Source organism: Hemitrygon akajei, chromosome 17, assembly GCF_048418815.1.
Source record: "Hemitrygon akajei chromosome 17, sHemAka1.3, whole genome shotgun sequence".
In the NCBI taxonomy this organism is placed as follows: Eukaryota; Metazoa; Chordata; class Chondrichthyes; order Myliobatiformes; family Dasyatidae; genus Hemitrygon; species Hemitrygon akajei.
Genome location: NC_133140.1, coordinates 17,652,355 through 17,670,285, shown reverse-complemented (window position 1 = coordinate 17,670,285; position 17,931 = coordinate 17,652,355). Strand labels below are relative to the sequence as shown.

Below are 17,931 nucleotides of genomic sequence, written 5' to 3'. Positions count from 1 at the left end.
GAATGAGCCTAGAGAGATAAGAGAAAGCAAAGAAGAGAACAGAAAGTTAGGGAAATCAATGTTGCTGCTAGCTGGTTGGAGACTAAAAAGACAGAATATGAGATTATGTTCCTCTAATTTGTGTCTAGCTTCCATGTAACAGTAGAGGAGTCCGTGGGCAGACATGTTGGTGTGGGAATGGGAAGGGGAAATGAAATTGCTGGCCCAAGTGAGATCTTGGCTGTTATAGCAAAAAGAACCCCTCCACCCAGCCCACCCCCCAACTTGTTTGGTGTTGAGGTAGTTGATCAGACTTGATTTTACTGGAAGTTGGAACTGGCTCAATGGGTTAAATTTGATTGAACAAATAATGGATAAGTAGTCACATGAGCTTTCTGGTAGTACTTACATCGATAGCATTCATGTGTATGCCCTGGGAACCATAAGATGATATTGTACAATAAAGATTTCGTAGACGACTGCAGGTTTTGTTATTTCATCACTAGATCTACACGCACACAACACTGGAGGAACTCAGCAGGTCAGGGACAATCTATGGAGGGAAATAAGCAGTTGACATTTCAGGTTGACAATCTTTGGTCCACTGTCCTCTCCTATCAGATTCCTTCTTCAGCCTTTTACCTTTTCTACCTATCACCTCACAGCTTCTCACAACAATCCCCAATCCCCAGCCACCTTCCTTTTCACTCAGTCTCACCTCTCATCTGCAGCTTGTACTTCTTACCCTCCCACCCCTTTCTTATTCTGGTGTCTTGTCCCTTCCTTCCTTGTCCTGATAAAGTGTTTTGTCCAGAAATGTCGACTGTTTATTCCCCTCCAGAGATGCTGCCTGTCCTGCTGAGTACCTCCAGCATTTTGTGTGTGTTGCTCAAGGCTTCCATCATCTGCAGAATTATTTGTCGTCACTAGATCTGGCATTTTGTAATATTTATTCATTATCCAGAATGAAGCCAACATTCATTGCTGATCCTGAAAGACTCCTGAACAGCATGGCTTGTGGCCATTTCAGTTAAACACATCAATGGGTCTGGAGTCACATATAGACCAGTCCTTGTGAAATATGAATGATATTGATGGATATTCTCAACAATTAGCTGTGGTCATCAATAATGAGACAAGTTGTTTTATGCAACAGTGGGTCTACTGTCCCCACAGTGTGGATATACAAAGCTATGCAGTGATTTAAACACCTTCTCAAAATTCACCCGAGGTGGAAGCTTCCTTCAGGGATTTTAATTGGGGGGGGGGGGGAATACATATATATATAAAAATACTTGTGAAAATATATTGCTGCTTCAAGGGCAAATAAGAGAGGCTGGAGACGAATGTCTTTCCACCATGTACTGCAGTTGAAATCCAATTAATCCATGCAGGAAATGATAGAAAATGAGCTTTCACACAGGAAGTGATGTTCATACAAATTGAACTACACCAGAACAATAAGAATTAAACCTGGGTCTCAGGAATGTTAGTCTCATAGCTTAACAACTGTGCCACCACTGTACCAAGGCCCAACTCTGCCCTGTCCAAGCAGTGTCCATATCCAGCATTACCCTGATAGAGAAATGCCTGACTCCCCTCTTCCACCACCAACCGTCTCCTTGAACACTTCACCACAGTTTCTTCTGGCTTTCAGTCTCAAAGGTTACAACAAATGTAATGCTTATGATCCACTGTCCAGTGACCTTTGTAACATTCCCTGCCCCACCCAAACTGGGATTCATGCAAGGGATGCCTTCCTTTGATTTTTCTCCAAACTACCGACTACCACACATGTCCCACACTCACTTTGTCAATAAGACCATAAAACTAGAAGTAATAGAAGCAGAATTAGAGCATTTTGCCCATTGAATCTGCTCCACCATTCCATCATGGCTGATTCATTATCTCTCTCAACCCCATTCTCCTGCCTTCTCCCCGTAACCTTTGATGCCCTGACTAATCAAGAACCTATCAACTTATCAACTTCCATTTTAAATATACACAATGACTTGGCCTCCACAGCTGTCTGTGGCAATGAATTCCACAGATTCGCCACCCTCTGCCTATTGAAATTCCTCCTCACCTCTGCTCTAAAGGCATGTCCTTGTATTCTGTGCTCTCTGGTCCTAAGCTCCCCCACTGTAGGAAACATTTGTTCCATCTCCATTCTATCTATGCCTTTCATTATTCAACAGGTTTCAAAGGTTCTCCTCCCCCCCCCCCCCCCCATTCTAAACTCCAGTGAGAACAGGCCCAGAGTCATCAAACACTCCTCATATGCTAACCTTCTCATTCCCAGGATCATTCTCGTGAACCTCCTTGGGACCTACTCCACTGCTACCACTTTGTTTCTTAGATAAAGGGCCCAAACCTGCTCACAATATTCCAAGTGTGGTCTGATCAGTGCTTAAAAAGCATCAGTATTATACCCCCCCCTTTAGTGCAAAAGACCACACTCTACCAAACTGTTGAGCATCATGAGATAAGGATTAGGGCTTGTATGAATGTAGTTCTTTTTTTGCCTTGTTGAAGAATTCAGAAACAAGCCATGCATCTCCCAAGACAGTGAAGATTGACAACCAGCATAAATGAGACAATGAATCAGATTTCAGGGAACAACCTGTTTCCCACGAAGACAACACAGCAGTGAGCTCACTGATAACAGCACTCAATCTCATCAATGGACCTTCTTGTGACTTTCAATTTCTCAAGCAATTAACTTGAAGTAAAGCCATTTCAGTTCCCAGCATGTTTTCAATCAAGACACCCCTGAATGTATATGAGAAAGTTAGGTTAGGAACCAAGATGGGGGGTTGGAACAGGAGTCCAGAACGAATCCGGAGAGAATATTAGGGAGTAAACAGGACAAAGGATGGCACAGTAGAGCAGCGGTTAGCATAACACTATTACAGTGCCAGTGACCTTTGTTCAATTCCCACTGCTGCCTGGAAGGAGTTTGTGCGTTCTCCCATGATCACATGGGTTTACTCATGGGTTGGTGAGTTAATTGCTCATGTAGACATGTTTGTTTGTTTATTTATTGAGATACAGCGCGGAAAAGGCTCTTCCGGTCCCTCCAGCTGCACTGCCCAGCAACCCTCAGATTCAATCCTTGCCTAATCACTGGACAATTTACAATGACCAAATTAGCCTACCAACCAATATGGCTTTGGACTGTGGATGAAAACCAGAGCACCCAGAGGAAATGCACACTGTCGTGGGGAGAATGTACAAACTCCTTATAGGCAGTGGCAGGAATTGAACCCGGATCGCCTGTACAGTAAAGTGGTGTGCTAATCGCTGTGCTACCATGCTAACCATTTGGGTGGTGCAGGCTTGTGGGCTGGAAAGGCCTGTATCTCTAAATAAGACAGCTCTTTCAAGTTAACAAAATACTTTATTTGACCAGGAAGGAAGAGTGTAAGCAATAAAACTTTATATTCATGGTTCGTAAATTCTGTAGTGTAAACTATAAAGGGAAAAAGACACAAACAAACATAGCACTCATGTGGCCTCCTGATAGGGATCCAGTGTGAATAACTTCATCTCCTCACTGCTGAACTGATTCCATAGCCTATTGATACAATATGAAGGACTCCACCTCATGTTCTCAGTATTATTTATTATGTTTTTAATTTATTGTTGGCACAATTTGCCTTCTTCTGCAGATTGGATCTTTGTCAATGTTTGTTGTCTATGGTTTTTCATAAGCTCTATTCTAATTTTTTAATTTTCCTATGGATGCCTGCAAGAAAATGAATCTCAAAGTAGTATATGTAATTAGATAATAAATTTACTTTGAACATTTAACTTTGAGACGATGCCTGTTTCATCATTCCAGAGGCTTCTCCACCTGACTTAGCCCCATCATATACAGCAATAAAAGCTCAGACATGGTCCTTCCCCACAGAGCCTTAGTGTTGGCTTCACTGAGTTCCAGTGCGTTCTGCTGCCAAGGAGTCTGGGTGCCCCAGCTAGAACAGGATTCTGTTGACATAATGTGATCCCACCCACCATCTCAAAATGGTGTCAGATCCTCTTTAAGGAGCAGCAGGCCATTTCCTTGCCCTACTGGTTTGTCATCTTTGTGTCACACATGCAAAGGAGGAGGTTGTTGTTGAGATGAACCCCTGTCTGTCACTCAGAGTTAACAGATACCAAGTTTATACCAAAGTATGCATTAATTAAGATAATAAGTGATTTGGCAACTCTCTCATATTTCTTCCATACTATCCAGGTCCACAACTCTATGCAGAAACAAAGTGACCTATTGCCATTTTCCTCCACCTCACCATGTGAAACAGCTGTCTCAGGGGTAGCCCAGCCCAGTCTCCGATCCAGTTTGAAAGGCAAGACCAGGTTAATAAACAAGCCCAGTGTCAGAACCAGACCTTTGCTCAAGGAAGCCTGGTTACCTGGGGGAAAGCACTCATGAGGTCTGATGTAACTGAATTCTGAATCCTCCATGTTTCAGATAGCACTGTCTGACTGGATGCAGAAGGCACTGGACGCTGAGGTGAGCGACTGGCACAGTGAAGGGGGGCCAGAGTCTGACCACGAGGGCTACTATCACTCCAGCCTGCCGGCCATCGTGACTCAGGTCAGCGGAACGGCGGCATCGTACCGGTGCACATGCTGTGGCGGTCCAAGGACCTTGGGCGTGTTGGATTAGGGACTAAATTATTACTGATTCTCACTTCTTTTTGTAGTTTAACTTTCTTTATGCTTGCTTATATGTTGATATAATCACCTGTTTGTCCATAAATATTCAATGGATTTTCAGTCATTTGTAGTATAACTGGTTCTGTATTTTATGTAGTTTTTTGTCTGTAAATCAGTGTCACATCAGCATAAATTGAATTGTCTCATAGGCTGTTCTTATCAAAAAAAAAATCCCCTTGTCACTCCAACTGGAACAGTTTTCAGTATAAAGAAGGATCACCAGGAAGGTTCTTTGTTAAAGTGAGTTCGTTAAAGGTAAAGTTAGTTATAAACACAAGAGATTCTGCAGATACTGGAAATCCACAGTAACACACACAAAATACTGGAGGAACTCAGCAGTTCAGGCAGCATCTGCGGAGGGAATAAGGAGTCAACATTTCAGGCTGAGACCTTTCTTCAGGACTGGAAAGGAAGTGAGAAGAAGCCAGAGTAAGAAGGTTGGGGGGGAGCGGAAAGAGTATAAACTGGCAGGCGATATGTGAGACCAGGTGGGGGATGGGGAGGCGGTTAAAAGCTGGGAGGATCTTCCTCTCTTTTTACATTCCCTATTCTGGTTACCCTCTCACTCAATCTCCTCTCCTCAGCTGCCCTCATCTCTCTCTGGTGCCTCTCCTCGTACCCTTTGGTCCTTGGTCCACTTCCCTCTCATATCAAATTGTTTCTTCTTCAGCCTTTTACCTCTTTCACCTATCACCTCCCAGCTTCGTCCTTCATCCCCCCTCCCCCACTTTCTCCCTCACCTGGTTTCACCTTTCACCTGTCAACCTTACCTTCTTATTCTGGCCTCTGTCCCTTTCTTTTCCAGTCCTGATGAAGGGTTTCGTCCTAACATATCAATTGTTCATTCCCCTCCATAGGTACTGTCTGATAGAGTTTGTTACCTGCTGCTGTTATTTGCTCGCACTGCTTTACTGTTATGAACATCTAATAACAAAATGTGCATCTCTTTCTGGACTTGAGAAGAATCTGTTGGACAGTGTCATCTCCAGAACCAACAGCTGTCAACTGCTGCTTGCTGCACTCTCACCATCTGCTAGTGTCGCAGGTCTGGAACACCTGCTTCCAGCCAGCAGTTATCGAGTGACCTTATCTTCCTCATGGGTCAACTCAACTTCCAGCTCCATGTCCATTTGTGGCACTGGAGCACCCAGAGAGACCCTCAGAACATGCAAACTTGATTGAATGGCAGAGCATACTCGGTGGGCTGAATGGCCTAATACTGCTCCTACATCATATGGTCTAACTCCACACTGATGGCACCCGAGGTCAGGATCGAACCCGCATCGCCGAAGTAGTGATTCAGCTGGCTGTGCTGCTCGGCTGCTCTGTGGGTGAGCCCTAAAGTTTTGCCATTGCTCACAATCTGCAGCAGCCAATAGGCCTCGAAGCCGGTTGGTCACACAGGGATGCTGACACAGCTCATGAAGGATGTCAAATGATGTGTTGGAATGTACCCTGTGCATTCTTGCCTTGAGCATCAAACTTTTTCCTCTCCCATCCAGATGCTGGAAGAGAACGTCCAGGTGGCGATGATGATCGGTGACCACCTAAGGGACCAAATGATCGTGATGGCTTTGCAGGAGCTCGAGTCCTTCCTGTACAGGTAACTTCCATAAAGTCAATGGAGGGAGGAGTCACATGTTCTCCACTGCTGCCAACTCGCACAGTGATGAGGAAACCATAGAGTGTATTCTGTCAGGTTAAATTTACTATCAAAATATATCGTGTCACCATTTAACCTCTTGTAGGCATTTACAGGAAAATAAAGAAATACAATAGAATTTATAAAAATCTGTTCTTTGTTTATGTACAGATTTTTATAAATTCTGTTGTATTGTACTGACAAACAACAAAGGAAGACAAATTGGGAAAATGAAATAAATAATAATGAGAACTTTAAAGTGAATCTGTAGGTTGTGGAATCAGTTCAGAGTTGAGGTGAGTGAAGTTATCCACACCAGTTCAGGAGCTGAATGGTTGTAGGATAATAATTGTTTCAGAACTTGGCGGTGTGGGACATAAGGCTGCTGTACCTCCTACATAATGGTGGTAGAGAAAAGAAGGCATGGCCTGGATGGTGGGTGTCCTTGATGATGGATGCTGCTTTCCTATGGCAGTGCTCTTTGTAAATGCAGATACCTCCCATCCTGATCCATTGTACTTTACGGACCTGATGTATATTTCAGGTTCCGGGAGGCTGTCATCAGCTATGGGAGGGAACGGAATAAGGATACCCAGCCTAAGCATTACATGCTGAATCTCCTGGCTGCCGTCAACAACTGTATCGCATTCAGGTACGATGAGATTTCTCAGTTACTGTCTGTACGTCAGATCACTGGCAGAAGGGAATGTAACGAACATTTCTTACGATGCAGAGTGCAGGATGAATGTACAATGAAGCTGGTGTCTGGGTCCATGTTTGCATGTGTGCACTATTAGACTTCACCCTCTTCCCAGCCTTGACCCAAGAGTATCCAGCACTAAAACATAGAACACTACAGCACACTATAGGCCTTTTATTCCACAATTTTGTGCCAAGTGTGGTCTAACCAGGGCTTTATAGAGCTGCAACATTATCTCACGGCTCTTGAACTCAGTCCTCCGACTAATGAAGGACAATAGACCAGAGCTTGGGATTTGAGCTGGGGTGATATTGATCAAGGTCCATAGAAACAAGGGTCTTGGCAGAAGGGGAGGACTGAACCTGCCCTATTGGCTGGATGAACAAGAAAAGTGGTTTGGAGGAGGAGGAAACAGATTGTTCCATTTGGGCATGGGTTGAGTGACGTTGTCCCCGTTGTGTTTCAGGAAATCAGTTCAGTGGCTGCAGCAGCAAAGCGACAGAGCATCCCACAATGACTGCTGCTTAAAAGCTGCTCACACCGTTGACGTGGCCGTGGATCGAGCCATGAAGAAGAGCTGCAGGCTACTGATAGATGAAATGCTCCTGGAGCTGCAGGTACTCAACTGAGCGTTGCTTACTCAGTGAAGAACTGGAGTGAGTGGGAACACCAGTTTAATAAGCAGGGATTGTAAGTTCTAATACTGGATCACTTCAGGCAATCAGAACAGCAAGCTGTGGGTTCATATCCGAAACAGACAACTTAGGATTTACAATTCTGTAAAGAGTTTACAATTCTGGCATCAAACACCTATTTACTTCAGGGAAGTAAACTTTTGATCTTCTTCAGATTGAATCACAGAGCACTACAGCACAGAAACTGGCCCTTCAGCCCATCTGGTCCATGTTGTACAATTATTATACCAAGTCTCATCAATCCACTCCTGGACCATAGCCTTCCATATCTCTCCCATCCATATACCTATCCAAATCTTAAATATTGATATCGAGCCCACATCCACGACTTCTACCGGCAGCTTATTCCACACTCACACCACCCTCTGAGTGAAGAAGTTCCCTCTCATGTTCCCATTAAATATTTCACCTTTCACCCTTAACCTACGACCTCTAGTTCTAGTCTCACACAACTACAGTGGAAAATGACTGCTTGCATTTACTGCATACCCCTCATAATTTTGAATACCTCTATCAAATCACACTTTCATTCTCCTATGCTCCAAGGAATAAAGTCCTAATCTATTCAACCTTTCCCTGTAACTCAGGTCCTCAAGTCCTGGCAACATCCTTGTAAATTTTCTCTTTCAATCTTATCAATAATTTTCCTGTAGGCAGGTGAACAGAACTCCACACAATGCTGGCCTCACCAGCATGAGTCCTGTCCCATAGCAAGTTGGCAGACTATTGTCTCCCCTCTGAAACTGGCCTATGGAATTCAGTAACTGGTGGAGTACTGTAAAACCAACCCATGTTTTATCAGCCTTATGCAAATTTGGATAGAGACCAGGGATGGTTAAAAATAGGGGAATATCCTATTTATCTGATCAAAGGTCTTTCATGTCCATTGTGCAGTCTTGAATCTCATTATTTAAAGTGTATTTTGGCATTAGTTGTTGGGTGTTAAACTCACTGGGAACACTCTCTTTAGCCTCATTTCCTTACGTTGATGTCTGGGTCCTGGCTCTCTGGTTCCGAGTTCATTGACTCCGCCTGCAGTGTTTTGGACACATACTACAGTTATTTCATCCGCATCAGGGAGCCCATCTTCCAGGTGAGAATTGAGCTCTGTCATTTGCTCAGTGTCCGCCTTCTGCCCATTTCTAATGTGACCCAGCAAGAAGTTTAATGAGTTGCTGTAAAGGGACAGGAAGCGGGATGCTTGAGTAATCCAACTATGAACCAATAGCAACTTCCTTTGTTTATTTATTTAGAAATGCAGCATGGTAACAGGTCCTTCTGGTCCAATGAGCCCATGCTGTCCAATTACACCCATACGACCAATTAACCTACGAACCCAAAAACCTTTGGAAAGTGGGAGGAAACCAGAGCGCCCGGAGGAACCCCAGGCAGTCACAGGGAGTACATACAAGCTCCCTACAGACAGCGGTGGGAAATGAAACCGGGCTACTGGTGCTGTAATTGCGTTATGTTAACCACTCATTTTCTTTATTTTATTTTGACATGGAACATTTAACTGTTTCTCTTTCCACAGATACCCCAGTCTGCTGGTGTAGCATTTCCTATTTTTATTTCAGATTTTCTGCTGTTCTTTTGATTATTATTTTATCTCCATCCCCATTTTGATTTTACTATGGATGTAAAATGGTGAAGGGGAAGCCCATGATTGTCAGTAGCCTTTGTGCATTTGAGATTGTTTAATGTCATTTCCAGTACACAAGTATAAAGGAAAACAAAATAATTATTACTCCGGATCTGATGAAGAACAAAGAAAACACAATGAGATAAAGAACACAATTAAAAAACAAAATAAATATAAATCCATAAGATACCTTGTGTACATAGATTGATTGTATATACATTTAGTGACTGTAGGTACAGGAGTTTCTGTACCTAAGGTGACTGACTGGAAATGATAAAGTAGTGGTGGAGGATGTGTTAGTGGGTGGAGGTGTTGATCAGCCTTACTGCTTGGGGAAAGTAACTGTTTTTGAGACCGATGGTCCTGGCATGGATGCTACATAGTCTCCTCCCTAATGTAAATTGGGACAAACAGTCCATGAGCAGGGTGGGTGGGCTCCTTCATGATATCCTTTGTCCAGCACCTTTCTGTATATATGTCCTTGATGGAGGGTAGGCTGCTGTTGGTGATGCATTGGGCAGTTTTGACTGCTCATTGTAGAGCCTTCCTACCCATTGCCGTGCAGCTTCTGTACTCTACGGTGAGGCAGCATGTTCGGATGCTCTCTACTGAGCATCTGCAGAAGGTGATGTGCATTCTACTTTAATTTCCTTTCAATCTTTATGATTCGGGGGATTCGCAATGCAAGTGTGTGAGAATGTGAAAGGCAAGTCAGTTTATGAGGGACTCGCTGGGGCTCAGAGACGATGAGGCCATAGAGCCCAGACACTAATACCCATCATCCCCATTGTCATGCTGTTGTTACAGCCAGCTGACAATAAGCTAGGATTAAAAATAGAAAAGTACTGGGGATACCCACTGGTTGGGTAGTGTCTGTGGGAAGAGAAGCAGAGTTAATATCTCAGGTCACACAGCATGGAAACTGGCTTTTCAGCTCAATTGTCCATGCCAACCAATATGTGTGTTTGAGCAGGACCCATTTGCTGGTATTTGACCCATTTCCCTCTGCGCCATCCTTATCAGTGTGCCCGTCCAAGTGTCTTGCCACATTCTATTGGCACCCCACCTCTACCGCTTCCTCCACCACTTCCTCCTGGTTATTTCTTCCAAACATCCAGCACACTCTGTGTGAAGAGGGTTCCCCTCAGGTCCCATTTAAAGCCTTCCTCTCCCACTTTAAACCTATGTACTCAAGGTTCTGACTCCCCTACCATGGAAAGAGGACTATGACCACCACCTTATCTATCCTCCTCATGAGTTTGTTGATGTCTGCAAGACTGAAGAACTTTCATCAGAGCTGGGAAGGCGATAAAAGAAGCTGGGGGCTGGGGGACATCTCTGATAGGGTAACCTTAGAGATAAGCTGCAGGCAAGGTCAGTGGGTGACTGGGAGAAGTCAAAGGGTGAGAACGTAGACAAGTAGTGTAGGAGCTGTGAGAGACAATGTAAGTGGACAGTGACCCCAGGGATGGTTTGCATCCTGAGCCATGTATCCACATAATGGGGTGCTCTAATTCATTGGGTATTGATGATTCCCTACTGAGGGTAAGAGAGAAGGGTGATTCACTAAGAAGCAGAGCTATAATGGAAAGGGAAAGTAGTGGCAAAGCTGCATATTCCCGGGTGTCATGATGAAGTCTCCGGGCTGTGTTGACCCCACAGTTCATGCTGGTCGAGGGCCTTCGTATGGTGGTCGTTGAATACTTACGCAGGCTGATGCTGAAGAAGATTGTCTGCAAGAACCCCGCTGAGCGGGAGAAGATGGCACACAGAATGTCGCACGATGCCACACAGCTGCAAGAACTTTTCTGTAATCTGGTGAGTGATCTACAGTCATAACATTTGTTAAATTCCAAAGCACTGACCTGTGTTGTCCTTCATTCAGCTTTTGTGCCATTTGTTGCATGTTTATGTGGGTTGGAGCATTGGTCACATGCTTAAGGAATAACTGTTGATGCTCAGTCCCCAACCATAAGCTTGTCAGGGTAAGTGTAGATGGAAAGAATTCACACCGAGTCCAGGGTTTGTGTTCATAACAGACTCTCTCATTATTACAAGCTGACGTCAATTGGGGAGTCACTCATCCAAGAAAGAATGCTCCCGGATCCAAAGTTTCTATTATTCTTATAGTATTTATCTACTTTTCTCCCACTGTCTCTACTTCACATGTGCTGTGTATACATTGAGTGAGGTAAGCCCTTTTGCAGTGTCAAGCGTTAGCACCAAATTTTGATGTGGGATATGTGCAGTTCCACTTTTACCTGATGAGTACAATGGCTGGCTTCCATCTTGGAGTTTTAAGAAGCCATTGCTAGGCTATTAACCAGCCATAAGTTGACTCTTGTGCCATGATGAGGCCATCCCGAGGATGGAGGAGAAACACCTTGTATTCCAGCTTGGTAGCCTCCAAATTGGTGGCATGAATATCAATTTCCCCTTCTGGTAAAAAAAATTTGACCCCCCCCCCCCCATTCTTCTTCTATTCCCCACTCTGACATTTTACCTCTTCTCACCTGTCTATCACTTCCCCCTGGGTCCCCTCATCCTTCTCTTTCTCCTATGGTCCAATCTCTCCAGTGTTCCCTCTCATATGCAATGACCAGTGTGCAGAAAAATCTTGTGTTCTGCAATGTTTTGCCTGGTTACAACAACTCGTGCTCACTGCATTTTATATATAGAGGTATTCATTTTGACAGCAACAAACACATCAATAAGAACTTTGATCTCCTTGGGGTTTGATTGTTTTCACTCTCATTCATCTACACTCTCAAAAAACATACATAGCAGGCCTGTAGCGGGTCATGAAGGATTTTCTTGCAGTGCTTTTGCACACCATCCATGTGTGATTTCCTTGCTAAATGATGCTTCAAAAAGTCAAGTTTCCAAATATCACTCCACTTTGAGTGATGTTTGAGAGCACTTTGAGAGGCCCCACAACTACTAAACCATCAATTATTGTTTTAAGATCCATTCGGTTTACTGATGCCCTTCATGGGAGGAAATCTGCTCTCCCTACCTAGACTAACCAATATGAGTCAGAACAATAAACATCTATACAAATACTTGAGTCACAAAGGCAAAGAGAGCAATTGGACCTTATGCAAGTGAAGGTGAATGCAGATGGCCATTGCGGGCCAAAGGACTCATTTCTGTACTCTACCACTCTATGACTCCAACTGTACCTTCCACACCTTTGACATTCGCCCCTTTCATTCAGAATGGAGACTATTCCTGTCTATGGAATCATTAAAATGTTGCCACTGCCTATTAACCAGCAACCTTTAGGGTCATTGAGTACTAAAGTTCAAAGTAGAGTAAATTCATTATCAAAGTACATACATATCATCATATACAACCCTGAGATTGATTTTCTGTGTGCACACTCTTAACAATAAAAGATCAGAGTGCAGAAGATAACAAACTGTGCAAATGTAAATATAAATAAATAGCAATAAATAACAAGAACATGAGATAACATCATAAAGAATCCTTAAAATGAAATCATTGGTTGTGAGAACATCTCAATGGATAGGCAAGTGAGTGTAGTTATCTCCTTTTATTCAAGAGCCTAATGGTTAAGGGATAGTAACTGTTCTTGAACCTGGTGGTGTGAGTCCTGAGACTCTCATACCTTCCACCTGATAGCAGCGAGAATAAAGGATAACCTGGTTGGTGAGGATCTGATTATGGATGCAGCTTTCTTATGAGTGTTTCATGTAGATTTTCTCAATGGATGGGAGGGCTATGCACAGAAACAGGCCCTTTTGTCATAAGGGGGCATGGAGACTGGACCCAAATGCAGGACACAGACACTGAAGTACTAGGAACAGGACTGGGCAAAGCTAGAAGACAGGACAAGTTGCAGAGACCTTGGAGTCCTAGGAGATCTTGTGGCTAGCCTCCCAGGCAGGACGCAGGACTCCCGGGCAGGATGCAGAGGACAACCCGACAGAGGCGAGGAACAGGAAGGGACAGAACCAACCACAGGGCAACAGCAATCTGGCCTGACTTACCCAACAGAGGCAAGGGACAGGAAGGGAGCTTGGTCTGGGGTGGCTCCAAGACTCAAGGCAGCCAGAAGATTTGGGCAGGCTACAGAACAGCCAAGTCCATACCTCACTCAAAGAGCTCATCTTTCAACAGTGGGTACTACCAACAACCCCCAACTATGCTCAATCCCAGAGCCACTTATATTCACAGCCAACTGATGAGCTTCAAGTGCAGATGCTTGAGCCCAACCAAACCAAGATGAGCCTCAGGTGCAAATGCTTGAGACCAAGCCGAAGTGAGGGACAGTTGGAGGACCCGGAGTCCGGAGTCTGCGGACCGGACCGTGAACTAGAATGTGGACTTCAGACCGGACCATGACACCTTTAGCCTATCTAGTCCATGCTGACCTGATCTTTTGCCTAGTTCCATCTGCTTGCACTTGGACCATATCCCTCTGAAACCCTCTCATCCAAACTTCTTTTAAATGTTACAATTGAACACACATCTGCTATTTCCACATTCCACCACCCTCTGTGAAGACGTTTCACTTCAAATTTCACATTTCACCCTAATTATGACCACTAGTTTTAGTCTCACCCAACCTGAGAGGAATAAAGCTGCATGCATCCACCACATCTATATCCCTAATAATTTTGTATACCTCTGTCAAATCTCTCCTTATTCCCCTGCACTCCAGGGAATAAAGTCAACCTTTCAACCTTTCCCTGTAATTCAGATCCTCAGCTTCCAGCAACGCCCTTGTAAATTTCCCATTTTATTACATACTTGTAAATTTTCTTCTTGATCAATTTTGTGTGTATTCTGTTGGGTTTGAATTTGCAATTCCTTCCACAGAGAACATGCTGGTCTGTAGGGTAATGTAATTGGGAAAAAGGTACATAATTCACAACCACTGACACTGAGTTGGGGTTTCTCTTTAATAGGCTGATCTGACTTGATGATTTTGTTACATATGGATTTTTTAGCACATTTTGTGTTCAGATTTAGGAGTTCAACAAAATGTGTTATGGGTTTCATTAAACATAAAACACCTTACTTGGTTTTATTTCTGAAAACCTATGTTGTTGACCCCAATGCTCTGGGACAGTTATTGAACATGTTGGCCAACACAGTCACTTTGAAACTGATAGAGTTTTGGGAGCAAAATGCTGTCACTTGGTTTGTACAAGATGAGGCCCAATTCTCACTTTGAGAAATTTCCATCAACAGCACCAAATTCTATGTGGTAGCATCATTCAACAATCCCTCAGCTGCAAGTATCGAGTCTGCTAGAACACCTCCTTGAACAAGATAAATACTGATCCCTCAAAACTCACCTTTTACAGACTTTTGGACTATCGGTGTATGAGCACACCTAACAATTGCTTACCTTACCTTATTACCTTATTTTACCTATATTTTTAAAGAACTCTTCATGCAACAAATGCCTGGTCAAGTTTGCATAGCCTTCGCTAATGCTACAGGGTGCTTGTTAAGATGACTGATGGTCCACACTCAGCTAGGCTGCAGTGCATCATTCCTCCTCTTTCCTCTACCTCAATAAGCCCAGTCAGCAAGGCCCCCAACATAAGGATGCCTGTGCCTGCAAAACAGATGGAAAAGAGCCAGGCCTGTGTTTTTACATGCTTGCTTTGGTACGAACACTAGGAAGTGCTGACTGCCTTGCTGCTTCAGCACTCCCAGCGCATTGGGACATCAGAGATTTCAGCTGCCAGGGTCTTCTACTGTTGATGAGAAGGCAAAGAATGATGAAACCTCGCAGGAGGCCAGCAATGGCAGCAAGATCCAGACTTACGGGACACAACAGGTGATGCTCTGCTTCAAAGGGCAACGTTACTTATGTGACTTTGTCCTGGCTGAAGTGCCAAGACCTCTCCTCGGTGTGGATTTCCTGTTGATCTTAAGAACTGCCAGCTTGTTGGTGTCAAGGACTTTGGGTTGTTACCCTGCTCTGCCGGTAAGTTTCCCACAGCAATCCTGTCAAGCACATAAAACAACACATGTGAGTTTACTCAACTGTTGGGCGAACTCCCAGACTTCACCAAGCCCATATAACAACCTCTCCCTCAATGTCACAAGAATAAAGGAGTTGGTTGTGGACTACAGGAGGAATGGAGACAGACCCCTATTGACATCAATGGATCTGGTGGTTGAGAGGGTGAACAGCTTTAAGTTCCTCAGCATCACCGAGGACCTCACGTGGCTGTACATACCAGCTGTGTGGTGAAAAAAGCACAACAGCACCTCTTTCACCTCAGATGGTTGAAGAAATTTGGCATGAGTTCCCAAATCCTAAGGACATTCTACAGGGGCGCAATTGAGAGTATCCTGACTGGCTATATCACTGCCTGGTATGGGAACTGTACTTCCTTCAATCGCAGGACTCTGCAGAGAGTGGTGTGGACAGCCCAGCACATCTGTAGATGTGAACATTCCTCTATTCAGGACGTTTACAGAGCCAGTTGTGTAAAAAGGGCCCGAAGGATCATTGGGGACCTGAGTCATCCCAACCACAAACTGTTCCAGCTGCTTCCATCTGGGAAATGGTACCAGAGCATAAAAGCCAGGACCAAAAGACCATAGGACATATTAGAATTAGGCCATCTAGCCCATCGAGTCTGCTCCGCCATTCAATCATGGCTGATCCTTTTTTCTATCTCCTCCTTAAGCCCAGTTCCTAGCCTTTTCCCCATAATCTTTGATGCCATATCCAATCAAGAACCTATCAATCTATGCCTTACATACACCCAACAACCTGGCCTCCATAGCTGCATGTGGCAACAAGTTCCTCAAATTCACCACCCTTTGGCTAAAGAAATTTTTTCACATCTCTGTTTTGAAAGGGTCCCCCTCTACCCTGAGGCTCTGCCCTCGTGTCCTAGATTCTCTCACCATGGGAAACATCCTTTCCATATCTATTCTGTCTCGGCCGTTCAACATTTGAAAGGTTTCAATGAGATCCCCCCTTGTCATTCTGAATTCCAGTGAGTACAGACCTAGAGCCTTCAAATGTTCCTCGTATGATAACCTTTTCATTCCTGGAATCATCCTTGTGAACCTCCTCTGGACTTTTTCCAATGCCAGCACTTTTCTAAGGTGAGGGGCCCAAAACTGTTCACAATACTCAAGGTGAGGCCTCACCAGTGCCTTATAAAGCCTCAGCATCACATCTTTGCTTTTGTATTCCAGACCTCTTGAAATGAATGCTAACATGGCATTTGCCTTCCTCACCACCGACTCAACCTGCAAATTAACCTTCAGGATGTTCTGCATAAGGACTCCCAAGTCCCTCTGCATCTCAGATTCCTGGATTTTCCCCCCATTTAGAAAATAGTCTGCACACTTATTTCTACCACCAAAGTGCATGACCATGCTTTTCCAACATCCCACCAGGCCATCAGACTGATTAATTCATGCTGATACAATTGTATGGTCTATGCTATATTGACTGCCCTGTTGTACATACTATTTATTACAAATTACAATAAATTGCACATTGCACATCAGAATCAGAATTAGGTTTATTATCACCGGCATGTGTTAACTTAATTTGCTAACAGCAGCAGCAGTTCAATGCAATACATACTATAGAAGGGGGAAAATACATAAATAAATAAATTGCAGTTTCTGTATATTGAAGATTAAAAATCGTCAAAATCAGAAATAATATGTATTGAAAAAGTGAGGTAGCGTTCATGGGATTCAATGTCCATTTAGGAATCGGATGGCAGAGGGGAAGAAGCTGTTCCTGAATCACTGAGTGTGTGCCTTCAGGCTTCTGTACCTCCTCCCTGATGAGAAAAGGACATGCCCTGGGTGCCAGAGGTCCTTAATAATGGACGCTGCCTTTCTGAGACACCACTCCTTAAAGATATCCTGGGTACTTTGTAGGCTAGTACCCAAGATGGAGGTGACTAAATTTACAACCCTCTGCAGCTTCTTTCAGTCCTGTGCAGTAGCCCCCCCACCATCTGATGCAGCCTGAATGCTCTCCACAGTACATCTGTAGAAGTTTTTGAGTGTTTTTGTTTACATACCAAATCTCTTCAAACTCCTAATGAAGTATAGTAGCTGTCTTGCCTTCTTTATAGCTGCATTGATATTTTTCTTCGAACGAGGTTGGAGGCAACTGAGAAGAATGAGAACAGGATACTAAACTAGACCAATTGCAAATAAGAGAAAACCCACAGATGCTGGAAATCCAAGTATCCAGTCGACTATTTTCCATAGATGTTGTCTGGTCCACTGAGTTCCTCCACCATTTTTTGTGTGTTACTAAACTAGACACTAGATGATATTCCAAGTAGAGCTGATGATTGAGGACTGAACCTCAGAGAGACAATGTTGGTAGTCAAGGGTAAGAGCTGGATCCAAGATGTCCCTTTCAGAAACCCAGCGCCTTTCCTTTGGTCCAAATCCTTTCCAGTCCATGAGGAACTGTCAAACACCCTGAACAGTTCATGAGTCCAGAATTCTTTTTATGGTGAAGACCTGTTCCCCATTGATAAATCTGGGTGACAGTGGGATTGATTGTGGT

At 44.0% G+C, this 17,931-nt stretch overlaps 1 protein-coding gene and 1 long non-coding RNA gene across 4 annotated transcripts in view; one reads left to right on the top strand and one right to left on the bottom strand.

Annotated features, from left to right (window-relative positions):
* The window catches only part of exoc3l1 (exocyst complex component 3-like 1), a 103,614-nt gene that overhangs the window by 70,473 nt on the left and 15,210 nt on the right, over positions 1-17,931 (top strand). For 2 of the 3 annotated variants that reach the window (XM_073069717.1, XM_073069716.1), the window contains exons 6-11: positions 4,457-4,582; positions 6,207-6,307; positions 6,891-6,998; positions 7,513-7,663; positions 8,712-8,834; positions 11,046-11,201. In XM_073069717.1, coding sequence (XP_072925818.1) covers positions 4,457-4,582; positions 6,207-6,307; positions 6,891-6,998; positions 7,513-7,663; positions 8,712-8,834; positions 11,046-11,201 — 765 coding nt within the window. The remainder of the gene's footprint in view (positions 1-4,456; positions 4,583-6,206; positions 6,308-6,890; positions 6,999-7,512; positions 7,664-8,711; positions 8,835-11,045; positions 11,202-17,931) is intronic. The other variant, XM_073069718.1, reaches the window with a different exon arrangement.
* Positions 14,310-17,931, bottom strand: part of LOC140740510 (uncharacterized) — a 30,613-nt gene continuing 26,991 nt past the window's right edge. The window contains exon 3 of the long non-coding RNA XR_012101871.1: positions 14,310-15,371. This is a non-coding gene — a long non-coding RNA (uncharacterized lncRNA). The remainder of the gene's footprint in view (positions 15,372-17,931) is intronic.